This window comes from Aulostomus chinensis, chromosome 6 (assembly GCF_037954235.1).
Source record: "Aulostomus chinensis isolate RoL2024-O1b breed Wild chromosome 6, RoL_Achi_v1.0, whole genome shotgun sequence".
Lineage (NCBI taxonomy): Eukaryota > Metazoa > Chordata > Actinopteri > Syngnathiformes > Aulostomidae > Aulostomus > Aulostomus chinensis.
The window spans coordinates 28807597-28825369 of record NC_141325.1 but is presented as its reverse complement, the minus strand read 5'-3'; the positions used below and the strand labels follow the sequence as shown (position 1 = coordinate 28825369).

General features: G+C 46.3%; 2 protein-coding genes across 9 annotated transcripts in view; one reads left to right on the top strand and one right to left on the bottom strand.

The window, feature by feature from the left end:
• Window positions 1–7265, bottom strand: part of LOC147260691 (aldehyde dehydrogenase 1A1-like) — a 10526-nt gene extending 3261 nt beyond the window's left edge. For 2 of the 3 annotated variants that reach the window (XM_086207392.1, XM_086207394.1), the window contains exons 1-7: window positions 2870–3427; window positions 2006–2181; window positions 1459–1563; window positions 1179–1319; window positions 949–1078; window positions 810–871; window positions 49–177 (exon numbers count right to left, since the gene is read on the bottom strand). In XM_086207392.1, coding sequence (XP_086063518.1) covers window positions 49–177; window positions 810–871; window positions 949–1078; window positions 1179–1319; window positions 1459–1563; window positions 2006–2181; window positions 2870–2990 — 864 coding nt within the window. In that variant the 5' untranslated portion in view covers window positions 2991–3427. Of the gene's footprint in view, window positions 1–48; window positions 178–809; window positions 872–948; window positions 1079–1178; window positions 1320–1458; window positions 1564–2005; window positions 2182–2869; window positions 3428–4975; window positions 5109–7167 lie in introns of those variants that run through there. The other variant, XM_086207393.1, reaches the window with a different exon arrangement.
• On the top strand, window positions 6171–17773 carry cyp1d1 (cytochrome P450, family 1, subfamily D, polypeptide 1). 6 transcript variants are annotated; one of them, XM_086207397.1, is made up of 9 exons: window positions 6171–6209; window positions 8177–8266; window positions 8469–8768; window positions 8840–9457; window positions 10690–10807; window positions 10931–11020; window positions 13538–13661; window positions 13789–13875; window positions 14081–17773. In XM_086207397.1, the coding sequence occupies exons 3-9, from the start codon at window positions 8481–8483 to the stop codon at window positions 14361–14363; spliced, it is 1608 nt and encodes a 535-aa protein (XP_086063523.1). In that variant the 5' UTR covers window positions 6171–6209; window positions 8177–8266; window positions 8469–8480; the 3' UTR covers window positions 14364–17773. The 6 variants fall into 6 exon arrangements, 5 of the variants coding, with proteins under 5 accessions (XP_086063523.1, XP_086063524.1, XP_086063522.1 ...); XM_086207398.1 differs by lacking the exon at window positions 6171–6209 and adding an exon at window positions 6229–6381; XM_086207396.1 differs by lacking the exon at window positions 6171–6209 and having other exon boundaries at window positions 6229–8266.

Sequence of the window (17773 nt, the reverse complement as noted above, 5' to 3'; positions counted from 1 at the left end):
TACGTCTAACAGCTTTGGTTCACATGTGCTTCTATCATCATTTGGTACCTCCTTGATGAGCGCCGCCATGTGCAGTGCGGATAACGGCGTCTGTTCCGCAGGTTTGATGACTACAGTGTTACCGCTGCACAGAGCCGGAGCAATCTTCCATGCAAACATCATCACCGGGAAGTTCCACTGCAGAAAGAGTCAGTGCATAGCTGACTGTCAGCAACATTAAAGCTTCAAGTGGCTACTCACTGATCATACGACGCTGCAGGCTTCATAATATTCACAAGGCCTCATTTATCCTGCAGAATAAACACGTTGAGTCCTTTAACTTGCTTCCAGAACAAATGCAGGCTCTCTTACCAGCCTGAGTCAGGCGGATCAAGATGTTTCCAACACGAGGTGGCGATGGTCACAAGAAATGATTTCATGCTGATAAAATGCGGTGCTTCTTTTGGCCAGAGGGGCCGCCAAAACCAACAAACACTGCAGGCGACTCCTTTAAAACGCTTCCTTTGCTGCAGGTACGTTCATACGGACGAGACAGACTAAAAATACTTGAAGCTTTTCGTTTATTTCTAAAGCTTTCAGCTCAATAATGTTCCTCTGAATGAATCTTCATGATGTCGAGTCACATCCAGCCAGCAAATAACTTGATTTCAACCTGAATGCAGAATTTCACAGGATACGCTATTGTCAGTGTTTCACTCTCAACTGGATAAAACAGATGGAGGTTTGTTGTTTCCTGTTCCTGTGGTGACCAGTCAAGAATTCACTGAAACACGGTTGAGTGTGTAAAGTCCCTCCAGTGTTTGACTCACCGGGATGATTTGGCCACACACTCCGATGGGCTCGTGATGTGTGTAAGTAAAATACTCTCCATCTGAAAAATGAGCAACTTTATGTGAGACAATGTGACGATCAGTGTTCATCATTTTACCGACGGAGCGAAGGACTCACCCACAGGGATGGTTTTGCCGTGAATCTTGTCCGCCCAGCCACCGTAGTATCTTAAGGTTTTGATTGTGGCCATGAGGTCCACAAAATACGCCATGAGAAACACTTTCCCGGCGTCCAGGGACTCGAGTGTCTAGACGGGACAACATGGACGTTTATCTCTCGGGGTAGACAGACATTTCTGGTGTGTGTGTGTGTATATGTGTGTGTGTGTGTGTGTGTGTATATATTACCGCCAGCAAGAGCCGATCTCTCTCCACCAAGTCGGCGAGTCTGTTCAGTAGATGACCTCGTTCTGAGGCGTCCATGGTTCGCCATGGTGACCCCGTCTGGAAGGCCGCTCTGGCGCTCCTCACTGCCTTGTCAACGTCGTCCTACAAAACGTTCAAGATTGAACCGATGAACTGGTTAGAAACATCCGAACACACTCACACCGTCAACTACCCTCAACACCTCATGTTTTAAGTGAAGAGACACAGAAGCAGATCTGATGATGATGTCGTGTATACACACGGCGTCAGCTTCCTCTACTTCACACAGCAGCTCGCCGCTCGCCGGGTTGAACACGGGAATCTTCCTCCCGCTGCTCGACTTGTGCCACTCGTTACTGATGAACAGCTGAGAAAACACACGAGAGTGAATCACAAACTGATCCTCCTCAAATCGCAGGTCGATGCTGGTGAAAGTAATGGATTCAAACGGCAAGGAAACAGCCTGACAGCCTCTTGCCACCTGAATCACAACACATCACAGGGACACTTTTTGAAACCCAGAATTCAGTCTTCCAGACAGGAAGCAATCCTGTTGACATCTATGACTGACCTCTTGTAAATGTGAATCAAAGACTTTACTACAAGCACACGACAGACATCAGGAGCAGGAGTCATAAACAGTCAGCAGTCTCTGATTCAAGTCTGTAAGACTACATTGAGGGCAAAATTGCATGTAAGAACATCTCCTGATTGAGGCCCACTGATGTCGCTGGCATGACTGGATCCTTGTTTCTTTTCCACAGCACTTCTGGTTACAGTCCCGATCGCTGGTCCTGTGTTCGGCCTACCTCGGTGTACTGAATGGTGGGTCCTGGGTGTGGCACGGGAAGGGCCTGGGGGGTCCCGGGTCCATCTTCACGCTGCAGTCTGTAGTTCTGATTTGTTCCCTGGAGGCTGCATCTGTTACCAGACTGCTGCTGGGGGGCCGTGTCCGGTGTGGAGCTCATGTTGGGACACTTGCGCTCTGTAAAAAACAAATGCATGAAAACATATAGAACTACTGTACTCTGTGTGTGTGTGAGAGAGAGAGAGAGAGAGAGAGAGTTAAAATGTGGATGGCAGAGAGAGAATAGCTCCTTTCATATTTCTGTATAACCCTGTGCTGACGATGCCATCAGCAGAGAGAAACCATGCAAAATGAAACACTGGCACGGTCAGCAGAGTAACGCCGCAGGGTCAAAGGTTACGACTGGCACCGTAGAGTCGGGCTGGCTCTGAGTTGTGGCCTGGATTGACCTCATCCAGACAACAGGATTATTAATCAGCAAAGCAACATCAACTTTGCCGGATAGTTCAAAACTTAATCATACAGGGTGTCAGACAGAAACAGAGGCGGTTTGATGGAAATAGAGGATACTCAACCACACACACACACACACACACACACACTGCAACGTTTCAGAGCATAGCCCAGTTAAAAATGTTAGTAAAAGTAAATAAATCCAACATAATATTATGTTTTCAATATCTGTCAATGTTCTTCCACGAAGCTTTTTTTCTTTGGTCAATAATTTACACGTAAATGTTACAGATGTTTCAAAAATGACAAGCAGAGTAAAACATCATCTTAATAACTTTAAATGAAAAGTTCCCCCCTCAAGCCTGAAGCCCAGCAGAAACATCCTCATCGGTGACAACAGTTGTGTGGATACCTGAGGTGGAAGCTGCCGAGGCTCCTGCCGTCTGCTGGCGTCTCTCTCCGGTCACCGGCATATCCGAGGAGCCGCTCCGAGTCTGGGCAGAGAGACGAGGTGCTGCTTTATATACCTGCATCACTCACCACCGGGAGTCCTCTCCGGGACTGCTCTCTCCGGTCCCGCTGCACGCGCCTGTCACCGTAAAGGCGGAACCAATCCCATTTCACTCCACGTGCCTCTCAAGACTGCAGGCACGCGCGACGTCCACTTGTGTATTTTTTCGCCCGTGAAACACGGAACGGCGATGGCGAGGTTGATTCCTGTTCGAGCAAGAGTGTGTGGAGTGTGTTCAACTTTGTTCAAGCACTCAGCACGAACGTGTTTACTTCACAACAGTGGCGGTGCACAAGGCACAACCCGTTATCAACCCCAGTAAAAGCACCGAGCTGAAAGTAGAAAGTAGCGATTCAACTTCTTTGGTCAGGTGAAAGTGAAAAAATGAAAATCTAAATGCCAGGACAAGGAACAAGCCTCCTAGCAGGCAGCAAGAACCACGACCTGCAGCAGCCAGCAGTCCTGTTCCACTCCTCAACGCATGAACTTGTCACAGACGATTACACGTAAACATGAATTCACAGTTGTGCGCTGAAATGGGCGCTACCACCTTAACGTTGTGACGCTGCCCACATACATGTGGATAAAGTCATGAAGACGCAAGATCAACATAGCACTAGAAATTGGGGATCTTTTTTAAAAAAAAAATTCACACAGAACAAGTACTTCTGAGTCTTTATACTAGCAAACATGTACGTTGGCATCAAAGCCCCAAATTCTCTCTGACTACAATCTCTGGTGGTCGTTGATCACGTCGCATCATGAATGACGGTTGTTTCCACCCATGACACTAGAAATGGAAAATGAAGCTGGTGGGGCTCAGACAGAGGATGGACCAGTAAAACCAGTGATCGTCTCTCAGCGGTCTTGAGTAGGATATGATGGGCAGCTTGGCACCCAGTTTGGAAGCCTTTTCCATCGGTGTGTGTGTGCGTGTGTGTGTGTGTGTGTGTGCGCGCGCGCGCGCGCGTGTGTAGGATGCATTCGCTTACTGCAAAAATAATTGCATAAAAGGATAAATTCTCACTCTACAAACTAAGACGAGCGGCTTCGGTCCAGCCCAGATACCAGGCGCTGTCATGTGGTCACGGCATCTTGGAGCCGGGACGTCCACAAGGCAGCTCACCTAATTGGGAAGATGTTTGCTTTGATATGAGGCCTCCCGCTGCTTCACTGTCTCCCAGGAACAATGTGATCACATAACTTTGTCTGGTGCGCCTATTTCAGTTCAGGCTGTCTGGAGATACACACATCCCCCTGTAATTAACCCTTCTTAAACAATGGAAGGATCAGTGGGGAGTACTGCCAAACATAGTGGGAACCATCTTCCCATGATAATGTGTATAGCTGCTCATACAGTCGATTATAGGCGGAGCAATGAAACCAACATGCTTATACAATATGATTATTACAGAGGGCTGAGAAACGATCCCCGTTCTGCTTTTCCCAGGTTGTCCACCTCAAGGGTTTCGTGTCTGAGTGGGAAATCGTGACTGTGACTCACGACCACACAGATCCTCCCCGCTAGCTTGACTGCTTTTTTTCTTCTTCTTCTTTTCTACTTGTGTGTGTAACTCTGGCCTTGTTTTCATGCTGGAATATAAGCAACACATTTTAATTCCCCCTGTAGTCTGTCTCCACAGAGTCAGAGTGTCTCTGCTCTGTCTGCCAGAGCTAATGACAAGGCCATGAGACTGGACAGCCTGGGCCTGGACAGGACGTTGACCAGCAGGTCAAAGGAGCTGTCGCTCGGCCTGACAGAACAGGGCGTTCCACAGTTGAGACTGAGCAAAATTGACGGCTCGATGGAGAGTGAGAGAGCCCGGAGAATGGGGAGTTAGAGATAGAGAAGGGAGGAAGGTGTACTGGCATGAATAAAAGCAAGGAAAACGAGGGATGGTGGAAAGGAAGGAGAGCACGTAAATCAGCACGCACAGGGGTTTCACACTCAAATTAAAGGCCAAATCATAAAAATTACAAACCTGAAAGCCCTCAGAGATCACATACCTCAGCCCAGACAAACCTCAGCCCGAGGCCCCTGGCCCCTTCATCCTCGGGCCCTCGTTCAAGCTGCAGGCAGCAGGCAGCAAGCAGCAGGTGCGGGCCCTCACACCCTCACATGTGGGAGTGTGTGGCTGCTCTGTAGGGCGAGAGTGAGGTAAAAACTGACAGCATTTGGATTTTGCATGAGGGAGCAGACGAATGTGGCACAAAAACATCACCTCCTGTGTTCACTAGGTGGCACTAGAGAACATGAATATTATGTTGCTGAACAATGTGAGGACAACACAGTGTAATTTTGATGTAAATCACATTATGATGTTTGTTGCACAAGAATTACTTCCGTTAACCTCTAAGTGGCGCTTTGGCTATGACGTAGATTGCGGTTGTAGATGTGTGGGCGTCATAGTAACACTGACATCAGAGTTACCCATCACCAAACTCTTCAGACGTCTCTGATGAACGATGACATGGATCAGGTCGACCCACTGGGACAGGGGTCGGCAACCCGCGGCTCCGGAGCCGCGTGCTGCTCTTTCATCCTTATGTCGCGGCTCTGCGTGGCTTGGGAAAATAAATTATTGAAGTGGATGTTACTTGTCTCAAAAACGTGTATCATGTCTTCTTATTGAGTCAGAGTTTTAACTTCTTTCTTCAGACCTTGTGCAATTTCGGTGATCAGCACTCGCCTTCTTCAGAGACGTGTGACAGCACTCGACGTGTCGGCAGGCAGCCGGCATGCGCGGAAAGCCCAGCGACACCAAAACTGCGCAAGATCTGAACAAAGTATTTTCTTTGTGTTTGTTCATTTGTTTAATTCTAGTTGTAAATTGTAAGATTATTGTGATCTCGAAATATTTAAATACAATTATATATACCGTAATTTCTGGACTATAAGCCGCTACTTTCCCCCTGCTTTGAACGCTGCTTATACTGCGGCTGGCAGGCTGGATATATTTTAAACAGACGTGACTGCACCTTTAGGCCTACTGCTGTGTTACAGGCACTTTTAAAAAACACTTAATTAGGAGGGCTGCAACGATTAGTCGACGTTGTCGACAAAAATCGATAGTAGAAATAGTCGACAATAAATTCCATTGTCGCCGATTGTCGCCAGACGCGGTTTTTCCAGCAGAGTGAGGCATCACACTTGATTATAAGCTCTGCCGAGAGTCGCGCATGCGCAGTAGCGTCTCTGTCTCTGCGCGGTAACATACAGAAATGGCGGCGTCAACGTCAGGTACGCGCACCAAAACTTCTAAAGTTTGGGAGCATTTTAGCCGCGATACGGCGAATAAAAAGACTACTAGCAAAGGTTGCTAAGCAGACCTTGGTGTCATGGCGGTGATGCAGGAACATTTGAAGAGAAAGCAGGTCGGGCAGTCGGACGAAGCGGAGTCTGACTCGCCTCGGTGAGATTCAAGTAACGTTCACGCCAATACGGTTTTTATGACACACATTGTACATTTTATAAGCGTATTTTCACTATAAAAACGTTTACTTGATTTTGATTTATTATTTATTTGCCTGACCCTAAAATAAATGGACAAAGGTTTATTAATTTATGGATTTATGTCTCTGCTGACCGAGCACTGGGCCCAATTGGTTTTAGACAGGACATTTTTATTTTAATTTTTGTACGAATCCGCAGTGTTGAATAACAGATGTATTTTTCATTGTACCCATCTTTCTTGTTTATTATCATTTGCCACAGAATTAAATCAACTTCATGCTAAGTTTAAGATAAATTAATAATTATCCGATTAGTCGACTAATGGTGTCAATAGTCGGTGACTAGTCTCTATTGAAATAGTGGTTAGTTGCAGCCCTAGTAATGAGGCACAGCCTCGTCGTGCGCTGTCAGCTTTGTTCGTGGTCCTGCGCTGAGAGCTCACCGTTTATTTCTACACAGTCAACACGTTTCGAATGCTGTGAAAGTTTGTGTCTGGAACGCGATGTGCCGAGTGAAACAGGACAGTTTACACCGCAGGTTCATGTTCCCTACCGTTATTAGAAGTTATGCTTAAATGCAACTTGTTGTTTGTAGGAAATGTTAACAAATCGGAAGCTTCCCCAAACAGCATCTCTTTCCTGACCGTCCCCTCGGTGCACGAACCCTTACGTGTGGTAATTAAACATTAAAACACCTGTGGCTTACAGTCCAGTGCGGCTTGTATACGTACACATTTGGTTTTTACCTAAATTTCGCTGGTGCGGCTTATAGTCCGGAAGTTACTTTGCGGCGGCTCTCAGTGTTGTCTCGTCCGTTGGAACCGGGTCGAAATGGCTCTTAGTGTTAAAGGTTGCCGACCCCTGCACGAGGAGAAGGACTTCAAAGTGAGAACTTGTCATTTCTTGTTGCCACCAGGTGGCGCTATCACCAACCTTCCCCTGAATTCCCATGGCCTCATTGTTTCTGAGTTAGAAACAATCACCAGTGAAACGTGACATCTCTGGCTGAATCAATGATGAGGTGTGGAAAATAAAGCCGGGCAAAATGAATTGGGAATAAATCTGTGAGAGGTTTCCATGGTAACAACAGTCCACCAGTACTGCTGGCATCTTTTTCACAGACTAAGATGCACACGTGTTCAGGTGTTGCACCTCATGGAGCGTCATTGGTGAGGATGCGTGTCACCAATCCTCAGCGTGAACTCGTCCCAAACTGTAAAACAGCGCCCCCTTGCGACAGTTACAGAAATGTTCTTGTGCATGAGTAAATCGGGGCAGCACTCAGACCCTTTTTTTAAACTCTGTAAAAACCTGAAAGCTCGCCATTCATAGCTTATTTGGGGGTATTTCAAGAAAATGTAAATATCAGAAGTAGAACGACTCGTTAGAACACCTCCCAAAACGAGGGTTCAACACAGATTTGACAGTTTTCAGATTCAGCAAGGCTCATCTCATTCACACCTGCAGATGAAAAGTGAACAGAAAAGCAAATTTAGATGAAATAAAATGTCAAATTCCCTGCAAGGACGGAGGAGGAAGATCTGGAAAGGAGGGGTCCATGTAATAAATGGGTCCGGTCTGCAGACAATTGGGCTGGTGCAGTCACTGGCTGGGGAGGCTGAGCTGGTTGTTCACTCTGAGCCAAGTTTCTCGCCATGTGCGCCTCTCTATTGTGAGCGGGCAGCAGCTCCCTCTGCAGGGGGCCCGGCTGCAGCTGAAAGGACGTCCCGGACTGTGAGTTACTCTGATCAACAGGGTCTCCAAGATCAGACCTCAGACCTGCCTGGTGGGCGTTCAGGTTTACTCTGCTCTCTGCTTCCCTGGAAAAAGAAAGGATCCTGAGAGGTGAGACCTCCGTCAACACTGTGTGACACGTTTGATCTATTCAAGAACTTTTGTTTGATTATTGTTCCCATTTGTTCTCTTGCATTTCAGACTTTTTCCTGTCTAGAGTTTGAGTACCAGTTACAAGTTTCTGATGCTGCGTTACTTTGGTTTCCATCTTTGCATTTTCCTTCCGCACCTCTTGATCATTCTCTCTTCGCAGGACACTGACAGGATGAGGCTGATATTTGGGACCCTGCCACCCAAGGAGAGCCCCTGTGCCTCTTTTTCGAGTGTCACTGTTGCTCTGTTTCTTCTCACCCTGCTCCTGATGGCCCTCCGGGGCCGTAAGAGCCACAGATCTCTCTTCCATCTCCATCGCTCTGCCCAGTCAGACCAGGTGAAATACCCTCAACCCCCTGGTCCCACACCTTGGCCTCTTGTTGGGAATCTCCTCCAGATGAGTGACCAGATTCATCTCTCTCTCACCCGTTTGCGGCTCCAGTATGGCGACGTTTTCAAGGTATGAGAATGTTTTGTGAAGCTTTTTGCTGATGAGTAGATGAAGTATTCCTTTAACTATCATCACCGCAGATGCGTCTGGGCTCTTTGACGGTGGTCGTCCTGAGTGGGTACACCACCATCCGGCAGGCACTAGTTCGCCAGGGGGAAGCTTTTGCTGGGCGACCTGACCTCTTCACCTTTTCTGCTGTGGCCAACGGCACCAGTATGACCTTCAGCGAGAAGTACGGACCTGCCTGGATGCTGCACAAGAAGCTGTGTAAGAATGCCCTCAGGTCGTTCTCTCAGGCTGAGCCCCGGGGGTCCGGCGCCAGCTGCCTGTTGGAGGAGCACGTCTGTGCAGAGGCCGCTGAGATGGTGCAGGTGATGCAGGAGCTGGCTGCTCAGGGACAAAGAGGGGAGGACGAGACAGGCATAGATCCGGTGACACCACTGGTCACATCAGTGGCAAATGTGGTCTGCGCGCTGTGTTTTGGGAAGAGGTACGACTACAACGACAAGGAGTTCCTCACTATGGTCCACATCAACAACGAGGTTCTGAGGATATTCGCTGCAGGGAACCTGGCTGACTTCTTCCCCGTGTTTCGCTACTTTCCAAGTCCGTCTCTGAGGAAGATGGTCCAGCACATCCGCAGGATGAACGGATTCATGGAGCGAAGTATCGAGGAACATATTGAAACTTTTGATAAGGTAAGGAGGCTGGCAGACATAGCAAGTAGAGCAGCAGTTGGTTTCAGCCCCAAAATAATAATAACAACAACAACAATGATGTAACTGATACTTTCCCCAGGATAAGTAACCACTTTTCTCACGGCAGTCAAACTAAAACGTGAACTTTTCACAAGACGTTTTTACTTCAAATGTTGTGAGCTTTGATTTGTTTCTGTTTTCGATATTCAACAAACAGACATAAATAGTTGTGGGTGTAAAAGCGGTTCAGCCCCAGATCCGAGAACGACAGCGTATCAAACGCTGGGGGAAGGTTTGACGTCACGGCGACAGTGTTTGAATGGTTGTCGCTCTGCCTTACAATGCAGTATTTAGGAATTATATAAGTTATTTTCGCAGTTCATCTTCTCAGTCACTGGGGCGGCGTGGCTCAGAGGTGGAGCGGTCGTCTAGCAACCGAAGGGTCGCTGGTTCAATCCCCACTTCCCCCGGTGACCATGTCCAAGTATCCTTGAGCAACACACTGAACCCCTGATTGCTCCTGATGGACTGGTGACCCGTCCAGGGTGAAGCCCCCGCCCGCCCAATGCCAGCTGAGATACAGGCTCCGACCCCCCCCCTTTACAGATAAGCAGTATAGAAAATGGAGGGATGGATCTTTGCAATTAACCATTTGTTACGGCGATTATCGAGTATTTATTTTGGTGTTGCTATCAACTGTTACTGTCAATCACAAAGAGAAACATTGTAATCAAAAGGTTTAAAGCACACGGACATGAAACAGAACAGGTTTGACCTACAGAGATAAAGACATCCTGTGACTCCCGTCTCCTCCGAGCCGTCAGATCGGCCGCCAGCCACAGACAACCGTTTCCGGCCATTCAACAGCAAATCTTCAGGAGAGGCTCTGTCCCACTAATTTGGTGTTAATGATTTAATCCGACTTTTCACATGTACGGTAGTCGCTGTGTGTGCAACCACAAGAATAACAAACACCTTTCCTGGCGGACACTTTAGTCGTCTGTGTAGGTTCTCATTCATCCAGGTCATCGTAGATCGAAGCGAAGTAAAATTGACCAGATGACCAGATTTTACTTCGCTTCGACACTTTAGTCCTTGTGCGGATTCGCTAGAATATCCACTCTAATTGAGATCAGCAACCCACTGGAGGACACACACGGTCCCGTATGACCATAAAAAGATCTCCAGCTGACATGATGCGTGCGTGTGCGTGTGTGTGTGTGTGTTTTTAGAACTGTATCCGGGACATCACGGATGCTCTGATTGGCCTCTGTGAGGACAGAGAGGAAAGTAAGGAGACGCTCTCCAACTCCCAGATCATTCACACTGTCATTGATATCTTCGGCGCAGGTTCGAGACAATTATATAGATCACTAATAAGAGTTTTATCATATGCCTTTTATATCACTTGATGACGAGTTTGGCCACGACAATAAAACTGATCATATTGTTGTTGTGTGTGACTTCCCAAAGGGTTTGACACCATCATCGCTGGATTACAGTGGAGCTTGTTGTACCTCATCAAGTTCCCAGACGTCCAGGACAGGATACACCAAGAGATAGGTACTTGAAGTGACCCCCCCCCCCCCCCCAAAAACCCAAAACAAAACAACCCAATGTGTTTTATCTTTCAAGCACTCAGCCTTGAGCTCACAAAGACGTTTTCCCCTCCTGCTCTACTATTTTGTGACTCCAGGTTGCAGAACACGAATATTTAGCTTGAAGCTACCTCAACCCTCTTGACCAACTACAAATCACTGCAAAACTGTCCAAAACATCTCATTGCACTCCCAAGCACATCATGGCTTCTTCCAAGCCTTCTTTATCCAGTCGTGTGCTCAGTATTTCGCACTCTGTTTGAAGCTACACACAAGTTTAGAGCAGTGAACATCCCCTACGACTGCTCCAGTACGACTGCTCGTTGGCCAGCAGATCAGACTCGTTGTACCGGGCAGCTACCAGGTGTGTATGTGTAACTCGGGGAATGTAATCAGGGAACTCCTGCAGAAGAGAGTTAAAAAAAAAAAAAAATCACGTTAACCCACCAGGTCACTGGAGCTCTGCATTACTTTATTAGTTTTGATCTTAAATCAAAGTATTTGTTGATGACCGAGCGTACAGCTGGATAAAGATGCAGATTGTACCAGACAGTTTGTAAAGGGACGTTTTTGGACAATTAGCTCATCATTAGCTTCAAGCTAAATATATGTGGCTGGCGCCTACTGCATTCTGGAGTCAAAAAGACGTGAAGCAGGAGAGAGAAACCTTCTGCACTCAAGACACCTATTTGTTAGCGTCTGAAAGGCAAGCGCATGTTTTTCTGGGTGAAGCATTGCTTTAATATGACCATCATGTGTCCTGTTTTTCTTTGGATACCGACTGAGTTATTTTGGTTGAGAGTAAGAATGCTTTTTTTTTTTTTTTTTTTTTTTTTTTAACCTATCACCGTAGAGGAGATACTGGTTTGGTGTTTTGTTTCGAAATAGAGGATGAACAGCAAAAACTGTAGCTGACGGTCAATCGCAGACTCAGATATTATCATGTGATTACGAAACCATTCTGGCAGTATAAGTTGAAAACATATCTCTTACATTTCGAAGGGTCTTACAACAAACAAGTGAAATCGATCTGAATTTGAACCCCGTGAGCGTTTCCAGGCATCTGCGGTATCTGTTAGCGAGTATCAACACTGAACTCAGAATCAACACAATACAAACCCAACAATGGCCTGTCCAAGTGCCCTTTCCCGGACAGACAGAATCGGACAGCCACCAGAGAAACTCACAATAGATCAGTCCAATTTGCTGACGCCACAGCGTTTTGAAGTGGGCTAGCAGAACTGGTGCAGTCTGTTCTGAGGCACAGAGAGAGAGAGAGAGAGAGAGAGAGAGGTCAGTAAGAGGAGACAGGATGAATCAGTTGGAGAGAGGGAGGCATAAACAGCCACAGAAAGAAAGGTTAGAGAGTTGTTCCAGACCAACACAAAGGCGGTAACACGCAAGGCACTCAACACACGTAGTTTAATGTTCTTCACTTATTCATCATGCACAGTGACGGTTCACAAATGGGAACGTGATGTGAAAACTTGTTTAGTTGGATCAGCAGACCGAGACGTTTGCGTTCATTTTGCCAGAGGCCTTATTCGTCTGTATCTTTCAGACGATTTAACCTCAAATGAGCAAAGGTGCAGCCAAGTTTTACAGACAGGCAGCTATTAAAGTAAACTCTAAACTGCTGGTGGTGCTGAAATATGAGAAACCTCCATTATCAGTCTGATATGGGACTGTTATTTTAATGTGAAGCAGTGCATCATAGAGTCAAAAACCAAGGACCGGACATCCTGCTGCGCCTCAGTTCAGGAGCTCCGTCCTTTAAAACCTGTCTGCATGTCAGAGAGGATCATCGTTTTATGACCTCTGGTGGTTTTCATTGATGATGATAACGACGTTCATGACTATAATCATGATAATCCTCACACATTGCACAAACCCCTAAGGTGTTTTTGTTTCAGTGCCACCCTGGAAAATGGGCAAAAATGTATCACTTAAATACAATAAGATAACACCTGAATTCCTGTTGGAACAAGGCCGTGACACCAGCGGCCTCGCCATGTTAGCGCGTGCCGACTGAGTTCAAGTCAAACACACAGACGGTGGGTATTGTTTGATATTTTCCAGGGGCGCCATCAAAAGAATGGGAGTAAACTTCTCTGGCTTCTGCCAGGCTCTCCTACCGGTTGGTGCTCAGGCACTAATTATAACAATGATGATAATTGGATTTTAGTCGTTCCTATGCAAAGTTACCAATTGCTTTAAAGATCCCCCCCCCCAAAAAAAAGCAAGAAAGCTTTCTCTATTTATCTTTAGCTGCATGAAGGGAATTTGAAGACGAGATTTGAATGAGTATGTTCATATTCTGTATCCACGTAATCTCCTTCACACTCAGTGACTTCTAGTCTCACATTTAGTTTATGAATCACGCGAACGGATGATCAAGTAGGATCAGTTGAATCTCATCAAAAATTCCCAAGTTGCATGTGTGGAAAATGGCCGTCTGGTTATTATTCTTGTTGTTTTGTAGATGACCACATTGGCACAGCCAGATTGCCGCGCTTCTCTGATAAACCCAAGATGCCTTTCACCGAGGCTTTCATCTATGAGGTGTTTCGTCACGCCTCCTACGTCCCTTTCACCATCCCTCACTGGTAAGACTGGAAGTTCCGATGACATCAGGGCCAAAGACTAGAGTGGTGGCTGTGGGCCGGACGAAGTCTGAGCTCAGGTTTTCAGGGGCTTTGAGGTTCTCCTGTTAAAGATCTTCTTCCCCTTCAGTACCACGAGAAACATCACCCTGAATGGATTCTTCATCCCCAAAGACACCTGCGTTTTCATCAACCAGTATCAGGTCAACCATGACATGTGAGTCCCCTCTAGATTGCATCTTTGATATAAGAACCTGTGAAGACGTTGAAGAAGTATGTACCCAAGGTGAGTGACTCTTATTTTGCATGCTTGTCTTGAAGTTGTTTTTTACAAGTGATGTTGCATGCACTTCCACCTTGTCTTCGTTTCTGTTATCCGTACCACTGGTTTATTGACGGTCATGTGTCTCCCTCCGGCCCAGGGATGTCTGGGGCGACCCGGACACATTTCGCCCAGAACGCTTCCTGGGTTCCTCTGGGTTTCTCAGCAAAGAGCTCACAGAGAAGGTCCTAATCTTCGGCATGGGGAAGAGACGTTGCCTTGGTGATGGATTTGCTCGTCTGGAGATGTTTGTCTTCCTCACCACGCTGCTCCATGGGCTGCGGATCCAAAACGTTCCGGGACAGGAGCTGGATCTCAGCACTGATTTTGGTCTGACGATGAAGCCACGCCCCTACAGGATTGCCATCTCCTCGAGGTTTTAGACCCTCATAAACGACAGTGAAGTCCTGCATGGATCTTCAATCCATATGATTTCAAGCAATAACGTTAGATATTCCTGGCGATGTGTTTTTATCTTAGCCACCACGTTTGGCTAATTCCGTTACCTCTCGTTCAGACACATTTGTCCACGGACAGAAGTTTTTGTCTTGGCAAATGTGACCAAACCATAAGCGTGCATATGAACAACAAAAGGGACATCTACAGTCGCTACGGTTGTGTTTCTACAATTGTAAGGATTGTTTTCCTTGAATAAGATGTTATAAAATAGAGAACAGGTGAACTAACTTCATGTCGGACTCAGTATTTGTTGAGGGAGGGTCATTCAAAGTCCGTCCGTGCGTGCGCTTTGATTGGGTTGTTAAAATTGAAACCAGCTTGAAAACAGGCCCTCATTAAAAGCCTTTATCTCAAGTTATTAGTTACAGTTAAACACTGAGGGAGGGAGGGAGGGAGAGGGTGTTACAGATTAGTGATCAGCACCTCAGGCATCTATCTGTTCACGCAGGGTTCATCCTCGCTCTTGTCGACCCTCTTTTCCTTCTCCTCTCCTCTTTTTTCTTTCCAGCTTTCCTCCTATCGCCTCCCCATCACTCAGATTCCTTTTCATCTTCTTGTCGCCCCTCATACTTCCTGTCCTTATCCTCCCGTCCTGGCTCCTCCTCTGCTTTTAGTGTAGCTTCAAGGCAGCACTGTCGAGCTAACTCATCTACTTCCATCTCCAAAGTCTTCCCCAGTGTCTCTTTAAGGAAAAACGCAAAAATATATAGACATCCAGATTCGCTACAGTTCCAGACGTTTCAGGAAAGTGTGAAATCAGGCAGTTCTATTTTCATTAACTGAAAAAAAGGAGTCAGACATAATTACTAATGGGAAATTATTCTTGTTTGAAAGTTAGGTTCATGACTTAATATCTCTTTCAACTTTTTATATCACTTCTGAGGGTTCATGTTCCTCTCCAACACTTCTGCATCTGTAAACTTCTTTTTACTGACTTGCACAGACTCACTTGAATAGTAGGAGCTCAGGTCTGTGTCCCAGAAACCTGGCGGAACCTCTCGTCGCTAACCTCCAGGAGGCACAGGAAATGCACTTAAATATCTCTGGTTCTGAAAGTGATAATCTGCTTCCCCCAAAAAGTGTTTTCTGCTTTTCAACTACTCCCACATAGATGTCTTGAACTCACAAAGACATTTTGTTCCTCCTGCATCTCTTCTTTGTGACTCCAGATTGCAGGAAGAGCCAGACACGCGTGTTTAGCCCAAAGCGAATCACAACCGATGGCTAACAACAACAGGACTGTCTCCTGTTCATGGACCACCTCTCACCCTTATATGGACGCAGCGCTTTAGAGATTGAAAACTGAAATTTGTGTACATTTTTTGTTGTTTTTAGCCATCAGTCTTCATTAGCTTCAAGCTAAATATATGTGGCTGGCTCATCCTGCATTCTGAAGGCACAGAGATGTGATGCAACATGTCGCGCTCAAGACGTCTATTCACGAGGACTTGAAAGGTAAAATATTTTTGGGGGGGGTGAAGTATTGCTTTAATATGACTGTAAAAATAGGTTGAAAAACAACTTTTACTGCATTCAAGGTAATTGTGAGCCCTAGGCCTCCCAAGGCACGGTGAAATAACCTTTTTTTGGTGAAGTATCATTTTAAGTCTTGGCACATGTCCGAACCACAGAGATAGTTTACATCAGGAGTGTCCGAACTGGTCCAGTAAGGGCCGGTGTGGCTGCAGGTTTTCATTCCAACCCAGCAAAAGCAACACCTGATCCAACAAATGAGCTGTGTGGGCGCGGCGTAGTTGATTTAAGTAGAATCAGGTGTTGCTTTTGCTTGGTTGGAAACCCTGCAGCCACACCGGCCCTTACTGGACCAGTTCGGACTCTCCTGGTTTCCATATTCAGTGGCTCATAAATGACTTAATTTTTTTTCTTTGATAAAACTGCTTAATTTTGGAGCAGATTTTCCAGAGATAAATGTATAAACATAAACTTGAACATCACATTTGTCTTAAACTTTATTTGTAATCGGTAGCATTTTAAAACTCTTGAGAAGTTGAACACAAAGGGTGAAAAATGTTGGCTGTGCTCTTTTTATTGTAGTTGCAGATAAACAGCGTAATATGCAATAACAGACAATGTTTCTTTTTATACATACGATATTGTTGAAGGGAAGAATTCAGGAGATTGTGGGCACATGCAGCTTATTGCTAATAGAAGAAAACACTGCGATGTTCAAGTATTGTAAAGTGAAGTAGTTTGAGTGTCAGCTTCCAACATGTCCTCTGCATGGTTGATATCAGACAGTGATGGGAAGATTTAATTAAAGAGAGCATGTTTGACATCCGTGTTGCACAGGTGCTGCTTCCATGTCCCAGCATATTGTCCTTGAAACAGTATTCAGAGTGTCAGACTGGACTCAGTGGCACCCGAAGCTGCAGCCTTCAGCACTGCATGTATTAAATGAATCGTTGCCAATTGGCTGGTGTGTGGTCATGTAACCATGTACAGTGAGTTGGTTTGTGTCGATTAATTAACAAAATACACCAGAGGATGAGACCTCGGCCCCGTCCATCCCCCATGCGCTCTCTATAGCGCTGGTTCCTTTGTCCCCGGCTTTGTTCTGGTCCACGGAGCTCAATATATGATCTCAGCCATGGCTGTCATTAAAGAATAACAAATCATAGAGAACATGTGCTGACTGGCCTCTGATCTAAAGGAGCTCAGCACGCAAGGCTTGGAATCGTGGCTCTCATGCGCTGTAACAGAACCACTTGTGGGGCCTGCAGTGGGCGATGGATTAAAAATGCTGAGGTTGGGCCCACTTGCAGACAGTCTACTTATAGACGCTGTTATCGTCCGTCAGTGGTGACACGCCTTCCCGCCTCACTCAGTCTGCGTTTGAAGACTCGACTTTGATGTGACTGAGTCGGTGCCAAGGCTGCGAGGGAGACGCTGCTTGTCGTCAGCAGCAGTTTTACTCAAGGGACCCTCATGACCGCCGCCCTCAAGCTGGCTGGAGGTGCTGGAGTTTCGCAGGGGGAGAAGTTGCAGGAATCTCCAACACAGATGAATTGAATGGTGACCAACTTCCAGATGTAACAAAAGAAACCCAAACGTGGTAATAATGTTGCGCCCAGGTTACAGTGAGGCTGAAAACATGGCGTTGGTGACGATTTTCCAAACAACTCACCCGTCCAGGTTTCAGGAAACAACATTCTATGGATTTATTTTGTGTTGTCTGTTTTGTTTTAGTTTGTTTTTAATCCTGCCTCTGAAACAAGGAAACTACAGCCACTGAACAAGGCCCTTCTGTATTTGCTAGTGTAATGAGTAACAGACAAATGAATAAATGTCACACGTAGTGTGAGCTTTCTCTTCT